The sequence below is a fragment of the Anomaloglossus baeobatrachus genome, chromosome 11, assembly GCF_048569485.1.
Source record: "Anomaloglossus baeobatrachus isolate aAnoBae1 chromosome 11, aAnoBae1.hap1, whole genome shotgun sequence".
Taxonomy (NCBI): domain Eukaryota; kingdom Metazoa; phylum Chordata; class Amphibia; order Anura; family Aromobatidae; genus Anomaloglossus; species Anomaloglossus baeobatrachus.
Window position 1 is genome coordinate 159570482 of NC_134363.1, and position 25584 is coordinate 159596065.

General features: G+C 45.2%; 1 protein-coding gene across 1 annotated transcript in view; it reads left to right on the plus strand.

Annotated features, from left to right (window-relative positions):
- Positions 1–25584, plus strand: part of LOC142256160 (pleckstrin homology domain-containing family N member 1-like) — a 69651-nt gene that overhangs the window by 35282 nt on the left and 8785 nt on the right. Inside the window, exons 5-14 of the mRNA XM_075327696.1 lie at positions 1821–1914; positions 2154–2278; positions 7567–7713; positions 9205–9285; positions 11263–11338; positions 14961–15115; positions 15377–15565; positions 17853–18107; positions 20748–20879; positions 24163–24393. Coding sequence (XP_075183811.1) covers positions 1821–1914; positions 2154–2278; positions 7567–7713; positions 9205–9285; positions 11263–11338; positions 14961–15115; positions 15377–15565; positions 17853–18107; positions 20748–20879; positions 24163–24393 — 1485 coding nt within the window. The remainder of the gene's footprint in view (positions 1–1820; positions 1915–2153; positions 2279–7566; positions 7714–9204; positions 9286–11262; positions 11339–14960; positions 15116–15376; positions 15566–17852; positions 18108–20747; positions 20880–24162; positions 24394–25584) is intronic.

Genomic DNA, 25584 nt, shown 5'->3' on the forward strand with positions numbered 1-25584 from the left:
CGCTGTGTGTGACAGCGAGAGAGCAACAATCCTGAATGTGCAGGGAGCAGGAGCCGGCGTCTGACAGCCTGCGGTAAGCTGTAACCAAGGTAAACATCGGGTAACCAAGGTGGTTACCCGATATTTACCTTCGTTACCAGCCTCCGCAGCTCTCACGCTGCCAGTGCCGGCTCCTGCTCCCTGCACACGCTAAGTTTAAGCGGTGTGAGCTGGTAACTAAGGTAAACATCGGGTAACCATACCCGATATTTACCTTAGTTACCAGTGTCCGCAGCTTCCAGACGCCGGCTCCGTGCAAGCGCAGCGTCGCTTGCACATCGCTGCTGGCTGGGGGCTGGTCACTGGTCGCTGGTGAGATCTGCCTGTTTGACAGCTCACCAGCGACCATGTAGCGATGCAGCAGCGATCCTGACCAGGTCAGATCGCTGGTCGGATCGCTGCTGCATCGCTAAAGTGTGAAGGTACCCTTGAGGCCCCTTTACACACTGAGACTTTCAGCGATCCCACCAGCGATCCCAACCTGGCCGGGATCGCTACAAAGTCTCTGGTGAGTCTCTGGTGAGCTGTCAAACAGGCAGACCTGGCCAACGACGCAACAGCGATCCGGACCTGCAGAACGACCTAGCTAGTCACTGGGGACGTTGTAAAGCAGTTTTTTGAAAGGGAAGTCGCTAACAAAGTCGCTGTAAAGTCCCCTTTACACACTGAAACTTTCTAGCGATCATGCTGCACAGCGGGAAATAAAGGACCAAAGAATGGTCCTGAACGATTTGTAGCGATCAGCAACTTCACAGCAGGGGCCAGGTCGCTGATGTGTTTCACACACTGCAATGTCGCAGGGGAGGTCGCTATTACGTCACAAAACCGGTGACGTTACAGCGATGTAGTTTGCGATGTTGCAGTGTGTAAAGCCACCTTTAGGGTGCCATCTCACTAAACGACGTACCAGTGATTCCGACCACGATATGACCTGGTCAGGATCGCTGGTGCGTCGCTACATGGTCGCTGGTGAGCTGTCAATCAGGCAGATCTCACCAGTGACAAGCCAGAAGCGACTCGTGGAAACGATGCTGCGCTTGGTAACCAAGGTAAATATCGGGTGACTAAGCAAAATGCTTTGCTTGGTTACCCGATATTTACCCTGGTTACCAGCGCACACCGCTTAGCGCTGGCTCCCTGCACTCGTAGCCAGGGTACACATTGGGTTACTATGCAAAGCACTTCGCTTAGTTACCCGATGTGTACTCTGGCTACGTGTGCAGGGAGCCAGCACTGGCAGCCTAAGAGCGGCGTACGCTAGTAACCAAGGTAAATATCCGGTAACCAAGCAAAGCGCTTCTCTTAGTTACCCGATGTGTACCTTGGTTACCAGCGTCCGCAGCTGTCAGAAGCCAGCTCCCTGCACATTCAGATCGTTGGTCACCCGATGTCAAACACGCTGGTGTGCGCTTCATAGCGGAAGAGCAACGAGCAAAAAATAAACCAGAGCAGTGTGTAACGATCAGCGATTTCACAGCAGGGGCCAGATCGCTGCTCAGTGTCACACACCGTGAGATCGCTAATGCGGTCACTGGTACGTCACAAAACCTGTAACTCAACAGCGATCTCCCTATGTGAGAAGTACCCCAAACTCTACGTTCTATTAGTTGTTTCCTTTTTATTTATCGGTGCTCTGCTTATATCTGTGACCCCCCCCCCCTCCCTACCCCCCGGCCCCTCTTTCATGGGCACCTTCATTTTCTATCGTTCATTCTCATTTATTATCTTTGTTTGTATTTTGTTCTACGTTTTATGCTTCTTAATATATCTGCTCACTCTAGGGATTGGTGCCATTGAAGGAGCTGAGTGTTTACAAGCTGGAACGTTCCAAGGTTCCACCTAAACCAGAGGAAGAGCACGCTTTCCGAATTACAGGTAAAAGGAAATTAAAAATCTTTCCATAGTTATTTGTAGAAATCCAATAAGTGTAAGAGGCCTAAAACCACTTGCATCCAATTACGCCTGGTCAGAGGTTTAACATGCAGGACCACCTATGGCTTTCTACCTCATTCTCCACTCTTGACAATCAAATGTTCTTCAGGTTTTGGGGTGAGTTGGTTGTGTTTTTTTTTTTTTTTTTTGGCTAAATTTTATTTTTCTCCTTTCACATTCAGGTCCCCTACTCAATCCTTTAATTGTTTATTGTCCTACCGTGCAAGAGTTGCAGAAATGGCTTTACCACTTGGAGAAACAGATCCAACTTAATGGTGGGAGTTTGGAATCCTTGCCCATGACAGAGGTAAGATTTGTGAGAGATATCGGTGATGGGGCGAGGGGAGCGGGGGCGGCAACTACTGTTAACCGGTGCTTTAAATTGCCCCCTGTGGCACTGAGGACTGTTTATATATAAAAACTGAATACTCCTTTTTGGCCTCAGTTATTCCTTCCAATCCCCCCTATACATTTCTTCCAGCTAAGTGTTCACAACTGCTCAATGACGAGAGAAGCGAATTCAGTCGCCTAAGCTGCCACCTTATCTCCTATGAGAACAAAAGGATCAGGCATGTTGAAATTTAACTGCCCAATCTTTTTTTTTTTTCTTTTTCTTTCCCCAACATGTATGGATGGAGGAGAGTCTAGTAGTGATGAGCACTACCATGCTCAGGTGCTCTGTACTGGTAACTAGTGATGAGCGAGCACTACCATGCTCGGGTGCTCAGTACTCATCACTAGTTATGAGGACTGAGCACCCGAGCATGGTAGTGCCCGCTCATCATTAATTACGAGTACCGAGCACCTGAGCATGGTAGTGCCCGCTCATCACTAGTTACGAGTACTGAGCACCTGAGCATGGTAGTGCTTGCTCATCACTAGTTACGAGTACTGAGCACCTGAGCATGGTAGTGCCCGATCATCACTAGTTACGAGTACTGAGCACCCGAGCATGGCAGTGCCCGATCATCACTAGTTACGAGTACTGAGCACCCGAGCATGGTAGTGCCCGCTCATCACTAGTTACGAGTACTAAGCACCCGAGCATGGTAGTGCCCGCTCATCACTAGTTACGAGTACTGAGCACCCGAGCATGGTAGTGCCCGCTCATCACTAGTTACGAGTACTGAGCACCCGAGCATGGTAGTGCCCACTCATCACTAGTTACGAGTACTGAGCACCCGAGCATGGTAGTGCCCGCTCATCACTAGTTGCCAGTACTGAGCACCCAAGCATGGTAGTGCCCGCTCATCACAGTACTGAGCACCCGAGCATGGTAGTGCCCGCTCATCACTAGTTACCAGTACTGAGCACCCGAGCATGGTAGTGCCCGCTCATCACTAGTTACCAGTACTGAGCACCCGAGCATGGTAGTGCCCGCTCATAACTAGTTGCCAGTACTGAGCACCCGAGCATGGTAGTGCCCGCTCATCACTAGTTACCAGTACTGAGCATGGTAGTGCTCGCTCATCACTAGAGCCTAGAGATAACTCCACACATCTTGCTTGTAGGCTGGTCCTTCCAAAACCCAATGTGTATTGCCAGTTTTAGACCTGCCGAGGATATTAATATACCATAGGGGGTAAGGCACCCTCAGATATTATCATGGTCACCGGACAATGCCTCAGAGTAATATCCACATAATTATACAATTGATACTTTGCAATGATTACGTTGGGCAATGATAGTTAGCTTTTGTTTTGTGTAAACTGGTCTTGAAGGGAACTGGTCGGCATGTTTGAGTTATAACTGTATAGGCGCTGGTTATCTTATATAATTTATACGTTTTGGTTTTTTTTGTCGATGTGCTAGTAATGAGAAATTAAGGCTAGAAGCTATGTGCAAATTGACTGGAAGCTCAATTTGGGTGTGTCAATGCAGTTAGAAGCAGCAGTTTTGGTGAATTGTCACACCCCCATTGCACTTCCTACCTTATTTGCATATTTTTATGCACAGGATTTCTCATGACTGGTGCATAAGACTTCTCTTTCCATGACTTTAAGAGCCCTGTAGATGCTAATGGTGGAATCTAACCAAAGAACATCTAATGGCTATGGGTAGCTGGGTTCACATTACCTGTTGAATTTTTCTACCATGCACTCCATAGGATGAATTCACCAGCGTCTCTTGTTCTCCTCGTTCTCTTGTTGGTTCTTCCCGTAGACTCGTTACAGGCCGATATACAGACTTGCATGAGACAAGAAGCTATTTTGCATCCAACACATATTTTATGGACTTGGACAGCTGTTGGCTTTGCCTGTGCAGCTGTGGTCAGGACAGTGGGGTCATACATAGCTCCAGCTGTCACCCCACACAGGAGCCCTATAATATCAGCCTGGTATCTGACTTTCACCAATTCACGGCCTCAGTGGGATGACTTCTACACTTATTAAATCATATTTGTATATGGAAATGTGTGGGAGATTTTCTGCTTCGAGGTTATCGGCGATGTTCCGTTCTTGGTGACCCTCAATGAGAAGATGGTGGAAAAGAGGCCTCACCCATGAGACAAATAACTAGTGTGAGGTGGTTTCCAAAGTCAACATTGATGGTTGTTCTTTATATTGGACACGTAAGCCTTAAAGGCAGCGGTGACCGGTCCCCTTAACAATAAACCGAAAAGGAGAGACCTGAGGAGAACTGAGGGAGATAACGAGTGTCACGTAGGTCATTGTTACGAGTCCTCATCTTACATCTGATCGACTATATTCATGTGTTTTTGGGTATTGCTAGGTGATCAAACACAAATCCTCCGGCTCGCTCTTGTCTGATATGTAATTATCTGCAATTGTTAGAATAATCTGTGGTTGTTACAACCCGTTTATCTGCTCCTCAGATCTGCCCGTCCCGAGAATGACTTGATGGACAGGAATTGTAATGTCACACCAGCTCTTTTTAAAGCCTGAACCCATTTTGCTAATCTTGGAAGCCCCGAAATTAGGCTCAGATATTTCGCCCTCTTTCACCTTGCCTGCTTTTTTTTTTTTCTTCATTTGCACCTGTGTCTCCTGAAACTCTAGAATTAGCTGCTATGGGAACAGACAGCCATGAACAGCAGCAACAGCTGTGAGGGTGGACAGGCCCGGCCTGCTCGCCAAGGGAATACCCACAGCTGCAGGCGGAGAGGGTCACACACCCGGGGCTGCGGCCTCAGCCAGGGTCATCACACCCAGCCCTATACAGATGGGACAATCTCATTTCTGTAATTACATGCTTTGGAGCTGCGCTTTTCATTTGGGTTGATGACTAGTTATCTCCTTGATCACATATGTCAAATTCTGGCCCGCAGACTGACTTTATTTGGCCCACGAGGACAGGCAATCCTTATTCTGTATGGAGGGGTGTGTGGGGCCCGTTATTCTGTATGGAGGGGTGTGTGGGGCCCGTTATTCTGTATGGAGGGGTGTGTGGGGCCCGTTATTCTGTATGGAGGGGTGTGTGGGGCCCGTTATTCTGTATGGAGGGGTGTGTGGGGCCCGTTATTCTGCATGGAGGGGTGTGTGGGGCCCGTTATTCTGCATGGAGGGGTGTGTGGGGCCCGTTATTCTGCATGGAGGGGTGTGTGGGGCCCGTTATTCTGCATGGAGGGGTGTGTGGGGCCCGTTATTCTGCATGGAGGGGTGTGTGGGGCCCGTTATTCTGTATGGGAGGGGTTTGTGGGGCCTGTTCCGTATGGAAGGCCGGGTGGGACCCGTTGTTCCGTGTAGGGGTCCGGGTGGGGCCTGTTCTGTGTGGAGGGCCGTGTTGGGGTCCACAACTAGTATGTCTCAACCCTTTGTCACAGTTTTTTACTTTGGCTGTCTGTGTATTTGAGTCTATCCCTGTCCTAGATGTAATGTCGTCAGGGAGTTTTTGCCGATCCTAATATGACATGCATTCAATATCAGAACTTCCAAACTTTCATCCAATTCTTGCAGAAGACCCTTTCATACTAGGGGTACTCCGTAGGTATGTAGCAAGGCTGAGCGAATCTGCCATTATTCCACGTAAGCAGATTTGCTTGAATTTGGCCAGCAAATTTGATTCAAGTCCAAATAATTTGATGTGCACGATTATGCTCAGTCTCTACAGATGCCAGAACATAAAACCCCAAAACACCATTATGTACCTCCCCTCACTGGTTCATCAGCGAAGCCCCGATCTGATTCCCTTTCGCTCCAGTCTTCACTGCATCTTCTGCAGATGGATTTGTCAGCGTCTCCAACACTGATCAAGCCCCAAAATATCGATGTCGCAGGGCCATTACAGACCGAAGCAAGTCTGCGTGGCTGGACCGGTGAAGACCTCTAGAATCCAGAAGAAATTACTTCCTGGTGACATTGTGAAGCAAATCGCCAAGAATTTGGACTCTAGTGAATCCACGCTTTACTTTGAGGCAAATTCCAATGGTTCCTTTCTAGGATCTACAAAGCTTTCAGCTGGGATGATCAGACCTCAATTCAGACCACAACATGAAGTTGTAATTCACCAATCGCCGTAATTGTTGGTATAGACCGAAGAAATTAACGTTTTTCTAATGACAAATTTATAGTAATTGAGTCATAAACTGTATAGTTTGTAATTTGGCATGTACGTAAAGTGGAGGCGAAGCCATGGTAAAATCTCGGTGGGACCTCTTACTAATACTGGTGCTCATCTCCGGACCTTGGTGGTGTAGAAGTCAAAGTCCCAGTTTTTGTTGCTCTCCATCCTGGCCGGTTTCTCCTTTCCTATGTCGGATATCTTTGTAGTTTTTTTTGGGTGAGGAGTCCTGTGCATAACAAGCTGAAAGCCGGCATGGATCCAAGAAAACAGAATGGCCCCTTTCCACCACAAAGCCCACAGCAGGCCCTATAGGATTTACCGACATGGGAATTTCCACCCGTAGTTATTCTACCTGGTTTCCAGATTATAGGATATGGTGGTTTTTGTAGGAGTTTGTATAATTGGGGTGGTATCTATGATGTGGTCTCCCACAAATGTCTTACATCATCTGGAGAGGTTCCTGTATGACCAGTCTGGTCTGCTCTATATTTATTGCAAATGTTTGCACGTACGTCTGACATAATGTGCCTGTGTCTGCACCGATTTGGGTAAATTGTAGCACAGACTTTCAGTATGGCATTTATATAACTCACACTGTGCTGTGGTGTAGTATAAGGAGGTCACTGCCCAACAATTTTTTTTTAGATACATGAGTTTCGATCACCTGATTTATCTGCGGTGCCAACATCTTACTAGGCCGGGAGCTGCTTCTTGTAGTAACTTGTTTTGTTTTCAGCTTTGTCTTTCTTTACAGAATTTAGTAAGTAGTAACATTCAGTAAGACCCAGATTTGCCATCACATTGGTGTAAAAGACCCGGGAACATTGGCACCCTTTACTAATATCAAACATGGATTTGGTTCCACATCATTGTAATTTTTTTCGTATGATGCAAGAAAGGTGCCAAGAATACAACACTGGTCCAAGGGCAAGATGATATCTCGCTGCCATAAGGATTGTATTACGTATTTATGGCCAGTTTTGGCGACGTCTTCTTTGGTGATGGCCTTAACTATTCCTCTTTTTAGATCTGTGCTTCATCATGATGATCTTCACTTTTTCTTCCGTTTAGGTGAAAAATTTAAATATTTGGGACAAGTCTGAACTGCGGAAATCTGTTCAAAGCCAACCAGTCCAGGATTGGGAGGGGACACAGAGGGAATCTCTTGGTGCCATCGCCTGCATCTCCAAAGTGAAGCTCCAAACCCTACCGTTCCAGGTTAGTATTCAGCATTCTGTAGACAACTGCTTTTGAGCTGGTTGCCCTCCCGGCTTTTAGAGCTGGTTGCCCTCCCGGCTTTTGAGCTGGTTGCCCTCCCAGCTTTTGAGCTGGTTGCCCTCCCGGTTTTTAGAGCTGGTTGCCCTCCCGGCTTTTAGAGCTGGTTGCCCTCCCGGCTTTTAGAGCTGGTTGCCCTCCCGGCTTTTAGAGCTGGTTGCCCTCCCGGCTTTTGAGCTGGTTGCCCTCCCGGCTTTTAGAGCTGGTTGCCCTCCCGGCTTTTAGAGCTGGTTGCCCTCCCGGCTTTTAGAGCTGGTTGCCCTCCCGGCTTTTAGAGCTGGTTGCCCTCCCGGCTTTTAGAGCTGGTTGCCCTCCCGGCTTTTAGAGCTGGTTGCCCTCCCGGCTTTTAGAGCTGGTTGCCCTCCCGGCTTTTAGAGCTGGTTGCCCTCCCGGCTTTTAGAGCTGGTTGCCCTCCCGGCTTTTAGAGCTGGTTGCCCTCCCGGCTTTTAGAGCTGGTTGCCCTCCCGGCTTTTAGAGCTGGTTGCCCTCCCGGCTTTTAGAGCTGGTTGCCCTCGCGGCTTTTAGAGCTGGTTGCCCTCGCGGCTTTTAGAGCTGGTTGCCCTCGCGGCTTTTAGAGCTGGTTGCCCTCGCGGCTTTTAGAGCTGGTTGCCCTCGCGGCTTTTAGAGCTGGTTGCCCTCGCGGCTTTTAGAGCTGGTTGCCCTCGCGGCTTTTAGAGCTGGTTGCCCTCGCGGCTTTTAGAGCTGGTTGCCCTCGCGGCTTTTAGAGCTGGTTGCCCTCGCGGCTTTTAGAGCTGGTTGCCCTCGCGGCTTTTAGAGCTGGTTGCCCTCCCGGCTTTCGAGTTATAGGGGTTGTCCAAGATTAGAAAAAACATGGCTGTTTTCTTCTCAAGAAAAACAATATATAGCTGTAAAACCACACACAACCTGTGACGGGTGTGGTGGTGTTTTTGGAATAAATCCCATATTTTCCGAACTCTGGGCAACCTCCTGAATTTTTATGCCTTCCATTATGAACATACAACACATTTACAGCCAGTCGTGCTGGATTTGTGACTCTACTGACGCACTGTGTCCATTTATGAAGTGGCTAAGCTTTTACCTTACTTCTACACGATCTTTGAATGAGCCTTCCAGAGGCAGAACAGGAAGTCCGTCCGTCCGCGTGTGTGCGCAATCGTCCTGTGTTTGGATGAGATGATACAGATATGTCTATCACTTGTCACAACACCGCGTCACTAATCATTTTCCATTATTTTCTGATTTGTGTTGACTACGGTTAAATGAGCTGAGTCAGATGTTCACGCAATATGTCTAGGAGGCAAATATCCTGCTGACTGACACATTATACACAGGACAGGGAGAAATAATAAAAACCTGATGCCCCCCCCCCCCCCCCCCCCGGCCATATTTTTCTCCTAGGGCTGATTGCTAACCCGTACTATATCTCCGCTTAATGGCTATTCTTCGTTACAGGAGCTGAATGACAGAGTATTGGTCCTGTACCCGTCCACGCTTGTGATTCTTTCTGAAGAAGGAAAAAACCTCAGTTTTAAGGTATAAATTGTATTTTGTTAACTAATAACTAATCCTATAAATTGTGCACTTCTTAGGTTATGTTCACACTTCCGTTGATTTGCTTCTGTCGCAATCCATCGCCTTGAGAAATTGCGGTATCCTGCAAAATATTTTGCAGCACTCCCGTTTCTTCCCCATAGGCTTCTATTAGTGACGGATGGTCCTGCGTTGCATCCACCGTGTGACAGATGAGTCGTTTAGTGACTGACCGTCAGGCGGGAGCAACGCAAAATGTAACGTAACGTTTTTTAGAGCGGCAAAAAAACGGACTCCATGGGATTCCGTCGCCATCCAAGCTATAAGCCAAGCTATAATGTATGCTGGATTCCGTTGTAATCCGTCACACAATGGAATCCAGTGCTGGATTCCATCATGTTCTACTGAGCATGCCCAGCATGTCTGGCACACCCATTGGGCTGTCCCAAGCACAAATGGATCACAACGGATCCGTCAAAAAAACGGACGCACAATGGGTGTAACTGACGCAACTGATACGTTTTTTTTTTCACAGGATTCCTGTGAATGGAATCCTGTGAAATATCACATCCATTGCGTCAGTTGACATCTCAAAAACGATGGACCTAACGGAAGCAAAACGGAAATGTGAACATAGCCTTAGGGGTACTTTGCACGCTGCAACATCGCTACTGCGATATCGTCGGGGTCAAATCGAAAGTGACGCACATCCGGCGCCAGTAACGATGTTGCAACGTGTAAAGCCTAGATGCGCCGATAAACGATCGCAAAAGCGTCGTAAATCGGCGATCTGTGCAGTGTCGGTCATTTCCATAATGTCGGTACAATGTTGTTCCTCGTTCCTGCGGCAGCACACATCGCTGTGTATGAAGCCGCAGGAGCGAGGAACATCTCCTTACCTGCCTCCACCGGCTATGCGGAAGGAAGGAGGTGAGCGGGATGTTTACGTGCCACTCATCTCCGCCCCTCCGCTTCTATTGGCCGCCTGCCGTGTGACGTCGCTGTGATGCCACATGACCCGCCCCCTTAGGAAGGAGGCGGGTCGCCGGCCAGAGCGACGTCGCAGAGCAGGAAAGTGCGTGTGAAGCTGACGTAGCGATAATGTTCGCTACAGCAGCTATCACAAGATATCGCATGTGCGACGGGGGCGGGTACAATCGCGCTTGGCATCGCTAGCATCGGCTAGCGATGTCGCAACGTGCAAAGTACCCCTTAGAGTGAAAAAGTAACGGTTTTCCGTTGGCCCCCGACTGTCTTAATTTGCTTTTCTGCAGCTGTAATACCCTATTTTTTTTCGCATGACCACTGCAGCCAATCGCTAGACTCAAGGGTCATGTGCTGAACGTCACTGAGGCTAGTAATTGGCTGCAGTGGTCACATAGATAAAGTAATTACTGCAGCCAACAGGAACCAACTGAGTGCCGTTTTAGGGTTATTTTAGGTTTACAACGTCCTGGAGAAGATACTTAGGATCTTGGAAAATCTTTTAAAGGTCCGACCTCACAGGGCTGATGCAATATGGACTGCGACCAAGTCCGACACCGATTTTGCAAATGCAAAGGGTGAAAGCTGCGGTTAAAATGACATCTACTTTTCCGGCACATGTGGGACAATATATTAAAGTCCACATCAGCGTTTATAAACTTGGCCCTGCACGCACTGGTGATACATTCCTGGTCATGGCTGCCGCGTATTGTTTTTGCACGCCCGTGACGTACGTCAGCGGGGCAGATGGGAGCTGCGTGTACATGTCTGTACCCAGACGAGCTGGCTGTGAGTCAATGTGGGTGAGATGCGGAGTCACTATCGGGAGAGGTGTGTGTGGGAACAGGAAGCCGAGGGAAAATTACAAAATTACCCGGACCAGGTAGAGATGACACCCAGATTATAAGTGATGCGAGCGATTAACCCTCCGCCATCCGGTATGTGATATGCACAATGTCCTTACTACTGTATATGGTCCCTCTTTTACAAATACAGGGTGAACTGCCACTTAAAGCCATACGGGTGATTACTGAGGACAACGAAAAACTGAAGACCGCATTCTTGTTAGAAGGTAAAATCTCCTACCTTGTGGTTTTCCTTTTTGCTTCTGGTTACAATCTGGACTGTTGATGGCTGCCACCGCTCTCCTGGGTCTGCAGTTTAGCCTATATGTAAGCCGGTTGGAAGCCCTGGACAGCGCTTTTTTAACACAGTAGTTTTTGGCCACAGAGCATGTTGAGTGGTGGGACCTTCCTAAAAGTGAATGGTGGCATTGCATCTTGAATGTTTGCCTAATTCAGATGTCCGCTCCTTTTTTATTTATTTTTTTTCTGTACTAGAATTTTTATCCATTTCTGATCTTTTTTTGCCTTCAGTGTACCATCTGTTTTTCTCATATGCCAAGTGTTCGGGTACTCAAAACAAACAGTCGGACTCTTGGACGGGCTCAACTCATGTACAAAGTATAATGGCCGTCAATGGGGAATGTGAGCATTTTTCTGGGATGTTTCCCGGAAAAGTGCTCACGTTCAAGCATCTGACTGCTCATTTCCAGTACTGAGCACCTGAGCATGGTAGTGCCCGCTCATCACTAGTTACGAGTACTGAGCACCCGAGCATGGTAGTGCCCGCTTATCACTAGTTACGAGTACAGAGCACCTGAGCATGGTAGTGCCCGCTCATTACTAGTTACGAGTACTGAGCACCTGAGCATGGTAGTGCTCGCTCATCACTAGTTACGAGTACAGAGCACCCGAGCATGGTAGTGCCCGCTCATCACTAGTTACGAGTACAGAGCACCTGAGCATGGTAGTGCCCGCTCATCACTAGTTACGAGTACAGAGCACCTGAGCATGGTAGTGCTCGCTCATCACTAGTTACGAGTACAGAGCACCCGAGCATGGTAGTGCCCGCTCATCACTAGTTACGAGTACAGAGCACCTGAGCATGGTAGTGCCCGCTTATCACTAGTTACGAGTACAGAGCACCTGAGCATGGTAGTGCCCGCTCATCACTAGTTACGAGTACTGAGCACCTGAGCATGGTAGTGCTCGCTCATCACTAGTTACGAGTACAGAGCACCTGAGCATGGTAGTGCCCACTCATCACTAGTTACGAGTACAGAGCACCTGAGCATGGTAGTGCTCGCTCATCACTAGTTACGAGTACAGAGCACCTGAGCATGGTAGTGCCCACTCATCACTAGTTACGAGTACAGAGCACCTGAGCATGGTAGTGCCCGCTTATCACTAGTTACGAGTACTGAGCACAAGAGCATGGTAGTGCCCGCTCATCACTAGTTACGAGTACCGAGCACCCGAGCATGGTAGTGCCCGCTCATCACTAGTTACGAGTACAGAGCACCCGAGCATGGGAGTGCCCGCTCATCACTAGTTACCCCATTCACCTCTGTAGTGCTACGATGAGGTATCACCATGCTGTAGTCTGTGCACGACATTGGTCTAGCCGCATCCTCGGGCTATGTGCATACATTTAGTTTTTGTTGCAGAAAAATCGCTGCTTTAAATTTTTTTTTTTTGCGTCTGCTCTTGATGAAACGCTAAAAGAATTGACGTGCTGCAGAATTTAAAAAATAATTTAAATATTCCTTGATAGTTCAAAGCTATAAGGAAAATTAAAGTGCACCAGTCACCCGGATTTCCCTATATAACCTAAAGCCAGTGCTATACTGGTGCTGTCATACTTTACTGGCTTATGTTTCAAAACCTATACATCCTAGCTGACAACTAAGGGTGGAAACACATCTATGCGAGTAAAATCGGTCCGACTGGGCTGAAAAAAACTCAGCTGATTTTAGTTCACGTTAGGTCCGAGTGCAACGCAAGTGCGATGCTTTTTCTGAATAAATTAATGATTTTACTAGCGTGTGTAATGCGTGTGTAATGCTTGTGTAATGCGTGTGTAATGCTTGTGTAATGCGTGTGTAATGCGTATTTTTTACTATGTCATCTGCCATTCAGCGCTGCTACATGGCCGCTGACAGCAGCCACAGACAGCCATGTAGCAGAGCTGAATGGCAGATGACAGCAGACACAGACAGAGCCGCACTGTCAGAATGAACTCTGGTGAACTTCACCCGACTTCATTGTCATGCTGCGGCTCTGTCTGTGTCGCGTCCTGATTAGCGGTCACCCGTGAAGGATTCACCGGTGACCACTAATCTCCTGAGTGACTGAAGTGATCAGCCCTCTCTCATACTCACCGATCCCCGGCGTGGCGCTGCACGGCATTCACACTGCTGCGGCGGCTTTTACTATGTTTAATGAGCGGCCGGCTTTTTCAAAAATCTCGTATTCCCTACTTTCCCCGCCCACAGGCTCCTATGATTGGTTGCAGTGAGACACGCCTCCACGCTGAGTGACAGGTGTCTCACTGCAACCAATCACAGCAGCCGGTGGGCGGGTCTATACTGTGCAGTGAAATAAATAAATAAAAAAAATGGCGTGCGCTTCCCCCAATTTTAATACCAGCCAGATAAAGCCATACGGCTGAAGGCTGGTATTCTCAGGATGGGGAGCGCCACGTTATGGGGAGCCCCCCAGCCTAACAATATCAGTCAGCAGCCGCCCAGAATTGCCGCATACATTAGATGCGACAGTTCTGGGACTGTATCCGGCTCTTCCCGATTTACCCTAGTGCGTTGGCAAATCGGGGTAATAAGGAGTTAATGGCAGCCCATAGCTGCCAATAAGTCCTAGATTAATCATGTCAGGCGTCTCCCCGAGATACCTTCCATGATTAATCTGTAAGTTACAGTAAATAAACACACACACACATGAAAAAATCATTTATTACAAATAAAAAACACAAACAAATTCCGTCATTACCAATTTAATAAGCCCCAAAAAGCCGTCCATGTCCGGCGTAATCCAAGGACCTCCAGCGTCTCTTCCAGCATGAAGGTGACAGGAGCTGCAGAAGACACCGCCGCTCCTGTCACCTCCACGCAGCAACTGAGGTGAGTAGCGTGATCAGCTGTGCTGCCACTGAGGTGAATAGATACCGAGAGGGAGACTGACAGAGAATAGTGATTGACAGACATTGTGAGACATCGCTAGTTTCCAGTGTTTTAGGAAACGTGCGAGAAATGTATTTAGAAAATCGGATGTCACTAAGATGGTGTGAGTGCCGTCCCGTGACATCCAATTATTTACACGCTCCCATAGACTTGCATTGGAGAAACTCGCAAAAAAGCAGCATGCTGCGATTTTTTTTTTCTCAGTCTGATTTGGACTGAGAAAAAAATCGCAAATGCGAGCTGAATCATTGACTAACAGGTGTCCGATTCCAATGCGAGTTTTTCTCGCATTGCTCTACTGAGAGAAACTTGCAAGTGAGAAGCAGCCCTACAGGTATGTATAGAATCAGCCTGATAGTGCCAGCATAGCACTGGCTTTAGGTTATATAGGAAAATTCTGGTGATTGGTTCCCTTTAAAAAATCCACATGAGATTTCCGAAATCTTATTCACTTTTGCGGGTACTGGAAAAAGCCGTGTTTTTTTTTTTTTAATGCAATGTGTGGGGATAAAACGCAGCATGTGAACAAGCCTTTAGGATGCCTATGTTCTGCTGTACGGTGTTACTTTTTTTTTTTTTTTGTATATAATTTAGTATTTCTGGAAGATCGGAGATAACTGATAAGTTTCTGTTCATCTCTTCTATGTAATATTAGGAAGATACATCAACACGATCCGGGTGATCTGCCCCAGTCAGCAGGACTATGAAGAGTGGATCGATCACCTGAAGATCGCTCAGCTGCAGAACAGAGATTCCTCCCTGTCGGGATCCAGTAGCTTCTGTGGATCACACTCCACACACCATGAGCAGGTATTATCCTCTGCCAGGTATTATCCAGGCTTCATTGGATCCATTTTCTTGAAGTCATGGGGCACAAAAAATAGAACGCAGGCCTATATGATCTCCAGTCACATATGGCGGATACTTGGTATAAATACATAAACACTCCGCGGACTGGTTTTGTGTTCCACCATGTGTTCTATTGGCCATTTTCTTCCGCCATTTTTGTGGTGGTTCCATCGATTGCCGTTTTTTTTCTTTGGAAATGATTTATTCTCTTCCCTCCTCCAGGTGACGGCGAGCTGCCGGAGCTCCTTCACATCAGACGGGCGAACTAAATCTTGGGCGTCGGGGGGCAAGCTGCCGAATCCACACTCCGGCAGCAATACTCAGGGGTCCGATCGCCAGTCCTACACCATACTGGGCGAGCAGAACCTGCCGGAGGATCCGCTGTCACCTGGATATTCACAGCCCGTGCATGTGAGTGCCCTAGAAAGTATTATTAGCTTTAATTACTGCAGCATTAATGGTGACACGCTCCCTGTAATGGTTATTACGTCTGGAAGGGTTTATATTCATGAGTAATCTCATGTACATCTCATCAGGTGAGCTGCAGGTGGTCACTTATAATGTCCGCTGGGTAGATACACATAGGATAGGTCTCTGGGGTGTTACGGTGGGGTTGGGGTACATTTGTAACTGTTCTGCCCCTTTAAAGGGTTTTTGTCTCTATATTATGCTGCTCTCAGATTGGTTTATAAAAACCTTCTGCCAGAGACTCTTAATTCCATCAGTGTGTCACTTACTGTGCGGTTTGCTGTAATTTAAATAAAATCCGTGTTTTATCACTAGAAGATTAGTAAACCTGCTGCTCTGTAGTCCAATCAAATTTCCAGTTTTCTGCCTGTACACAAAGTGGCCAATCAGTGGTATGGGCAGGGCTATACACAGCTCAGCAGTCAGAACTACTAGATCTTCAGCAGATAAAACAGGGATTTTATCAAAACTGCACCAAGCAGCCCAGTAAGTGACACATCACTGGAATCGGGGTGGGGGGGGTCTCTTCCCTAACGTCATGATGCTCTCAGATGGAGGAGCAAAATCATGGAGACAAGTTCCCTTAAAATATTACTATCTAGCTAGAAGGGCTCAAATGCATAAATGCCTCCTACAAGTTAAAGATTAGCACTACGCTCTAAATTTATCTGCTGCCTTTATGCTCTCATGCATCTTTGCTATAAAAATGGCCCGTATAGACCTCCAGGTCAGTGCGATGACAACCATCCCAAACTTGAATGGATAGGTGTATGTATGTATGTATGTATGTATGTATGTATGTATGTATGTATGTATGTATGTATGTATGTATGTATGTATGTATGTATGTATGTATGTATGTATGTATGTATGTATGTATATATATATATATACATATATATATATATATAATGTATATATATGTATATGTATATATATGTGTGTGTGTGTGTGTGTGTGTATGTATGTATTATATATACATATATACATACATACATACATACATACATACATACATACATACATACATACATACATACATACATACATATTATATATATGTATATATATAATAATAAAAAATTTCTCTGTTGCTCTCTTTTTATAACTTTTTATAATTTCTCATTGATGGAGCTGTGTAGGGGCTTGTTTATTGCATGGTATGTGCTAGTTTTCATTGATACCATGTTAGGTGCTTTTTGATATCTTGATCGCTTTTTATCCTGTTTTTTGGGGGATGCAAGATGACAGTACAATATCAATTGAGCATTTTGATAATTTTTTTTTTTATATTTTAATTTTATGTTTTTTTTTATATATATATTTTTTCCTTTTACGCGGTTTACCATATGGGTTAGTTTTATAACTTGATAGGTCAGACTTGTACATATGTGGTAATACCAAATATTTTTATTCGTTTGTAAAATGGGAAAAGGGAGCAGGTGCTTTAATCCATTTATTTTATATTTTTTTTTAAATTATTATATATATAAATTTTTATTATTGTTGTGCAGCAATCAGAGCCAGCTCCGGTCACTTCTGTTAGAAGTGCTGGCTGTATAATGAAGGGAGATAACTATTGCATGAGGACCAGATTCAGCTTGTGTATATAAGGCTATGTGTCCACTTTGCTTTTTATTTGCTTTTTTGCTGCTTTTTCAACTGCAGCGTTTAATGCCAAAATGGATGTGTTCTGCTCTTCAAGTTTAGTCTGTGGGAATTTGGGTTTTCTAAACCCCACTATGCATTTCAAACTGCAGCCTTTTTGTGGCAGAAATTTAGGCAAAAACTCAGCTTTGCAGTGCAAAACCCAAATGGCAAAAACAATTGTCAAAAAGGCAGCATTTTGAACTGCATAGTGGGGTTTAGAAACCCAAATTCCCATAGACTAAGCTTGAAGAACAGAACACAACCATTTTGGCATTAAACGCTGCAGTTGAAAAAGCAGCAAAAAAGCAGGTAAAAAGCAACGTGGAAACACAGCCTTATACACAAGCTGAATCTGGTCCTCATGCAATAATTATCTCCCTTCATTATACAGCCAGCACTTCTAACAGAAGTGACCAGAGCTGGCTCTGATTGCTGCACAACAATAATAAAAATGTATATACATAATAATTTAAAAAAAAAATAAAATAAATGGATTAAAAGCACCGGCTCCCTTTTCCCATTTTACAAACTAATAAAGCTTATAGGCACTATATACTGACTTTTTTCCCTTTCATTGAAGTGCTTGGCAAATCCCAACTGGCCCAGTGGACAACATGGATCAAGTGATCTTCATAGAGGTGGCAGCATCCGGGGATCCAAAGGGAAGAAAAACTTATGTCTGCAAATCCCGTCCACCATGTCACACACTTATGACATAGAAAACACTGGATTTGGACTTATTCCAGAGACCCCCAGTGAGGACGTCTTGTCTCCCCTGTACAAGGAGCCGTACTCCTACCAGAAACCCCATGCTGCGGTGACCCCACAGGAGATGGTATGTTACCTACTTACTGTAAAGCGCTGCGGAACATTATGGGGCTATATAAGCATAAGAAATAATCATTTTAATGATTCGATGTGAAATGTACTGACAAGGCACAAACCAGAAAAGCCGCATTGTGCGGTGTCCACCCTGTTATTAAAGGGCCGCCCAAATTCCTTCCGAAGAGTAATATTGCATGTGATAATATTTTAATGATGCTCTACCAGTGCCTTCATGTAATCGTCGTATTGTTTTACCAGTTCTGCATGATCATACGATATAATACAATTTATATACATGCATACATACAGTGGAATGTAAAGGTTTGGGCACCCCTGGTCAAAATTACAGTTATTGTGAGCAGTTAAGCGAGTTGAAGATGAAATGATCTCTAAAAGGGATAAAGATGATACATTTCCTTTTGTATTTTAGGTTAAAAAAATGTAAAACTTACAAAATGAAAAATGAGTCAATGCAAAAGATTGGACACCCTTGGAGATTTGCGTTCTCGGATAACTTTGGCCAAGGTTTCAGATCCTAATTATCCTGTTAGGGTTATGGCTTGTTCACTATCATCGTTAGGAAAGGGCAGGTGTTGCAAATTTCACAGCTTTATAAAAACTCAGCCTCCTCTAACCTTGTGCCAAAAACTGCAGCTATGGGTTTCTCTAAGCAGCTGCCTAGCACTCTGAAAGTGGTGGAGGCCACAAAGCAGGAAAAGGCGAAGTGTTTTCAAGTTGCCCTCTTTTCACTTTGAATTGTAATTAAGAAATGGCAGTTACCAGGAACAGTGGAGGTCAAGATAAGGTCTAGAAGAAAAACAAAATTTCTGTGGATTGCTAGAGAGGCAAATCAGAACCCTTGTCTGACTGCAAAAGACCTTAAGGAAGATTTAGCAGACTCTGGAGTTGTGATACATTGTTCTACTGTTAAGAGACACCTGCACAAATATGGTCTTCATGAAAAAGTCATCAGAAGAAAACCTCTCCTGCGTCCTCACCATAAAATTCTGCATCAGAAGTCTGCAAAAGAACATCTAAACAAGCCTAATGCATTTTTGGAAACGAGTTAAAATATAACTCTTTTAGCCACAATTATCAAAGGTATGTGTGGAGGAAAAAGGGCACAGAATTTCAGGATAAGAACATCTCGCCAACCATTAAGCATGGGGGTGTATCAATCATGCTTTCGCTTGTGTTGCAGCCAATCACATGGGGAACATTTCACCGATGGATGAAAGAATGGATTCAATGAAAATTTTCAATGAATTCTTGATGCAAACATAACACCATCTGTAAAAAAACAAACAAACAAAAAACCGCTGACTAGGAGAAATGTGGATGGCTTCTACAAATAGATAATCACTCTAAACACACATCAAAACCCACAATAGAGGACTTCAAAAGGCACAAGATTAAGGTTTTCAATGACCCTCACAGTCCCCTGATCTAAACATAATTGAAAATCTGTGGCTAGACCTCAAAAGAGGAGTGCATGCAAGATGAGCCAGGAATCTCACAGAACTGGAAGACGTCTCCAAGGAAGAGCAGTACACGCAAGACAACCCAGGAAACTCTCAGAACTGTAAGACGAGCCAGGAATATCAAAGGACTGGAAGACTTTTTCCAAGGAAGAATGGATAAAAATCCATCAAACAAGAATTAAAAGAGCATTTACAAGATGTGACACTTGCCAAACGGGGTGCTACTAAGTATTAACCATGCCGGGAGCCCAAACTTTTGCATCGGACAATTTTTTTTTATTTTTTTTTTAGTTTTTTTTTTTAAATTTTTCATTTCATTTTTTTTTTATTTTTGCCTAAAATACAAAGGAAATGTCATCTTTAAGTTTCATACCTTTTACAGATTTCATCTTAAACTTAACTATTCACAAGACGTCATTTTTATTTACTAGGGTTACCAAACTTTTGCATGCTACTGTATAGCGGTGTAATCAGCCATTGTACAGGAGAAGGTGAGCTGTGACATCACCACCTATTGTGAATACTGGATCCTGTGTTATCTACTGCATATAGAGGTGTTATCAGTCATTGTACAGGAGGAGGTGAGCTGTGACATCACCACCTATTGTGAATACTGTATATAGAGGTGTTATCAGTCATTGTACAGGAGGAGGTGAGCTGTGACATCACCACCTATTGTGAATACTGGATCCTGTGTTATCTACTGCATATAGAGGTGTTATCAGTCATTGTACAGGAGGAGGAGGAGGTGAGCTGTGACATCACATTGTTAATGGTGGATCCTCTGTTCAGTCATTGTAAGCTGGTCTGCGATGAGACTGCTGAAAAGTCTTCTGTAAAGAATATGAAGGCAGAGTCTAGTATAAGGTGCAAAGATAGCAAGATTGCTGAATTTTGTTTTATATAAAAAGCGTATAGAAATGTAAGAAAATTATATGAACTATTGAAATTATTTTAATATAAAAACCTGATTTAAACAATAGGTAACTTTTTCCCTTGCTTATGTATGTTTCATTTCGAGTAGACAAACCCTTTAAAGTGCCCTTGGAGTGTTTGACACCCTGGAGATGGATATTTACTTTAAGGAGATAATGACTTGTGTGCAGGTAATGACGACCTGCTGATGGGTGATTGCCGTCTAATAATTTTTTATTTATTTTTGCTGTCAGTTAAACAGATGGAGCTTAGCAGACGGCCAACAATCTTCCTCTCAGCCCAACAATCAGGCCTTGTCCTCGCTGTATGCGGAGCCGTACACCCCGACCGGCCAAACAAGTAGCAGTAGCAATTTTGTGGAAGAGGTGAGTGTTAAAAAGAACCCGCAAAATAAAATGTAATAAGATGAGTAATCTCCCCATCCGGCGACGCTGGGGCTTCAGGGCTCTGTCGTAAAATGTTATGATGTTTAGTTAAGTCATAAAAGTAAATGTCAGGCCGCCATTGTATCCCGCAGGAATGGCTATAAAAATGACGCGGTAACTGAAGGTTTCACGGACATGGCTTTATTTACATGTGTGCACAGTCTTGTATGTCACCATATGTCTTGGTCCGTCAATTTGTTAGCCGGGTCCCATCATGAGGCGATCGCTTGACGTCACACTGCTGGAATTCCAGCGATCAGCAACTGCTTCATTTCTCTACAGCTCCTCCCCTGGGGAAATGAAGTATTACATGTAATTCACATGCTGGGTTTTCCAGAGAGAGAGGTCGCCTTTTATCCTATAATTAACTCCTAACTCTCTAATTGGGTAGATGAAAGTAGAAGTAGGTTGTCTGGATTACAAAGCAGTGTTCCCATAGTGTTTCCCATAGTGTTTCCCATAGTGTTTCCCATAGTGTTTCCCATAGTGTTTCCCATAGTGTTTCCCATATGGTGTTTTTGGAAGACTTGGGTCCATCGAGTTTAACCCATGACCCAACCTAACATGTTGATCCAGAGGAAGGCAAAAAAAAATCCAATTTATTTGAACTGCATTAATTCTCAGGCTGTATAGTTTTTCTCTACAGCTCCTCGCCTGGGGAAATTAAGTATTACATGTAAGGCTAAGTTCACATTTCCGCTAAAATGTATCAGTCACAATCCGCTGCTCTTGTAAACAACGGAATCCGTTTAGCGGATTCCGCTGCTCCCATAGACTTGTATGAGCAGCGGATTGTGACTGATGATGCTGCGTTGCACCCTCCGCCCGACTGATCAGTCGTGGAACGACTGACCGCCGGGCGGGAGGAACGCAGCATGTAACGTTTTTTGAGCAGCGAGATCCGTCGGATTTCGCTGCGCATGCTCTCTGGCTCCCTGCACACGTCACCAGCTTTGGTTGGTTACCCGATATTTACCCTGGTTACGGTGCAAGGAGCCAGCGCTAAGCGGTGTAGGCCCGTAACCAAGGTAAATATCGGGTAACCAAGGTAAACATCGGGTGCTTTGCTGTTACCTGATATTTAGGCTGGTTACGTGTGCAGGGAGGCCGACACTTCCCCGCTCGGCCCCGCCCCCTCCCGCACTCCGCACATGTATGTACACACACACACACACACACACACACACACACACACCTGTCCCCAGCCATGCAGACAAGCACTGCCACTGACACCCTCGTCTGGCCCCGCCCCCGCTCGGCTCCACCCGCTCCCGCACTCCGCATGTGCACATACATACATACATACATACATACACACACACACACACACACACACACACACACACACACACACACACACACACACACACACTCACCTGTCCCCAGCCATGCAGAACGCAGCACTTCCACTGACATCCTCAGCGCCTGGCCCCGCCCCCCGCTCGGCTCCACCCCCTCCCGCATTCAACATGTGTATACACACACACACACACACACACACACACACACACACACACACACACACACACACACACACACTCACTCACCTGTCCCGCAGTCCCTGCGGCACTGACGTCCTCAGTGCCACGGCCCCGCTCGGCTCCCCCCCCCCGAACTCCGCCCCCCGCACACAACGGAATCCGACAAAGAATTCTGTTCTTTGTCATCCGTTGTACAGCGTTGAACAGCGCATCAGTCACATGCGTCAAGCGACGCATGTGACTGATACAAAACAACGGAAATGTGAACTTAGCCTAATTCACATGCTGGGTTTTCCAGAGAGAGAGGTCACCTTTTATCCTATAATTAACTCCTAACTCTCTAATTGGGTAGATGAAAGTAGAAGTAGGTTGTCTGGATTACAAAGCAGTGTCCCATAGTGTCCCATAGTGTCCCATAGTGTCCCCCCATGGTGTTTTTGCCCCATAGTTTTTGGAAGACTTGGGTCCATCAAGTTTAACCCATGACCCAACCTAACATGTTGATCCAGAGGAACGCAAAAAACCCTCCAATTTATTTGAATTGCATTAATTCTCAGGCTGTATAGTTTTCCGAGTATCATAGGATTTGTAGGCTGGAGTGTGACTTCCTACACTTGTTCTACTGGGACCCGCTAGACCAAAAAAATAACTGACCCTTATCTTGGTGGCCAAAACACAGACAATGCGAGTCACAACTTGCATTGAAGTCTACATGGGGAAGTAACGTGAGCGATCTACAACCAATAAGTCAACCGGAATGGATTTCTTCCATCTATCACTATGCGATCACTGTGATTTACCCCCCGCCACCCCAACTTATGACCAATCAGTTAGGGGGAAAAAAAAAGAGGATCAATTGGTTTGCTACATCAGGGGTTGTTTCAGCCTGAGATCGGCCATGCAGGTTATGATCGCTTGTCGCAGTTTTTTTTTTTTGCAACATTTTTTTCATAAAACCATGTATTTGGGGTTAGAGATACAGTAATCTACTGGATCTTGCAAAATATTTAGCAAAAGTTAGATCTATAATCTACTACATCTCAAAATATTTAGCAGAAGATGTATAATCTTTTGGATCTTGTAAAATATTTAGCAAAAGGTAGATCTCTACTGGATCTCATGAAATGTTTAGCAAAAGATGGAAATATAATCTACTGGGTCTCAAAATATTTAGCAAAAGATGGATATATAATCTACTGTCTCTCATAAAATATTTTGCAGACGATAGCTGTACTGGATCTCGTACTGTTGGCTGCAGAATGATTTATCTTACTGTGCAATCCGAATGAGTTCACGGACAAGATTCTAACAATTATCGGGTTTTTTTTTTTGGTTTTTTTTTCCCTTCATTTCTGAGCCCCTCTTGTCTGACTTATGACCATAGAGTATATAAAAAGATGTGCTGAACATTCCTGTAATTATAAATCAGCCGAGAGACTCGGAAAATGATGGATAACCATTACAAACTCTGCCAGGAGGAGCTCACTGGTGGTTTCTCAGTTAACTCATTCTGCAGTTAGCAACACAAGAGGCAAATTGCAAAATTTGTATATGGAAAAAAAGTTTTTTCCCAAAATATATTCATTATTCAATATATTATTTTTTTTATTAATAATAATATTATTATTATTATTATTATTATTATTATTATTATTATTATTCCTTGATCTCCCCAGAATGTTTCTACTCGTCCATAATTGAATCTAAACATTATTTTTTTTTCTCTGAATTATTTCTTAAAGCTTCTAAGAAGCTTGAACACAAGTCACAGTGACATCCATGCAGCGAATATGAAGACCAATGGATCATTCCAAGTGAGCCACCATGCACATGCGCCATTACAAAAGATCTATTCTCATCCGGTGAAGGGAAGCCAACAGCTCGTGAAACCCGTGCTTCACCGGAACAGCGAACCGGACACCTCCCTGCACTCCAGACTGGTCCCCGCTGCACACACTCCTTTCTTTAAAAGTGTAAGTCCTACAGACTCTTATTGATCTTTTTAATATTGAGCGTCTATGGCCGCAGTCCGAATGCCAACCTCAGGTTTGTTCCGGAAGATTTATTGGTAAATACAAGTTTGGTGTGGACGTATCCTCGGTGAATGCTATACTTTTGACTATATGATGTTAATGATTGATTTTCCAATAGACCTGAATGGAACGTTGCCATTTAGTGGAAATAATGGGTGTTGAGTCTTCAGTCACGCCCAACAATATCTTCTGAAGGAATTACTTACTACTTGCGGACCTCTTAATGTCAGGCTGGTCTGTATACGAGGCCGCAGTGAGATTTTAGGATGATATTGCAGTCAGCATATATATGGTGATTGCTGTCAGACTGCAGGACTTCCCTGGAGAAGGCAGAGACTGTTTAATACCGTCTCTGCCTTCCTGATTGCTACATGCAGAGTAGTGATGTGTCGATCGCGAACGATCCGACACAAAGATCCGGCTCACTGCAGTGACTGACAGGAGCCGGATCACTAGTGTGAGCCAATAAAATCTCTAAACTGCTCTTTTCACCGCTGAAACCCTGCCCACCCGCGGCTGATCTCCGCCTACTCAGCAATCTCATTAATCACTTGTGAGTGGGCGGGGTTTTTTGCCGTGGGTGGGCGGGGTTTCAGCGGCGTCACTATAATCTTAAATATGTGTTCACCCCGGGTGAACACATATTTAATAAGGAGCCGAGAACTATCTGAAAGATCCGGTTCTTTTTGGTGAGCGGAGCCATTGGAACCGGATCACCAAAAAGAGCCGGACTGCCCATCACAAATGCAGAGCACTGGATGAGTGATGTGTATACAGCATTGGATGCATCCAATGCTGTATACACATCACTCATCCAGTGACCTAGGAGGACCCCACTGCTGACACGGAAACAAAAAAAAAGCTAGACTAATTTGACAAATGGTACGCGAGTAACCAAAATTCTTCTTGAAGAAGCGTCTTGTGGACACATGAGACCAAGATAGAGCTTTTTGGTAAAGCAGATCATTCTACTGTTTTACCGAAAACTGAGGCCTAAGAAGAAAATAACACAGCACCTACAGTCACACATGGTGGAGGTCACAAATGTTTCGGGGTTGTTTTGCTGCCTCTGGCACTGGAGACCTTGAAAATGTGCGAGACCTCATGAAATCTGAAGATTACCAAAGGATT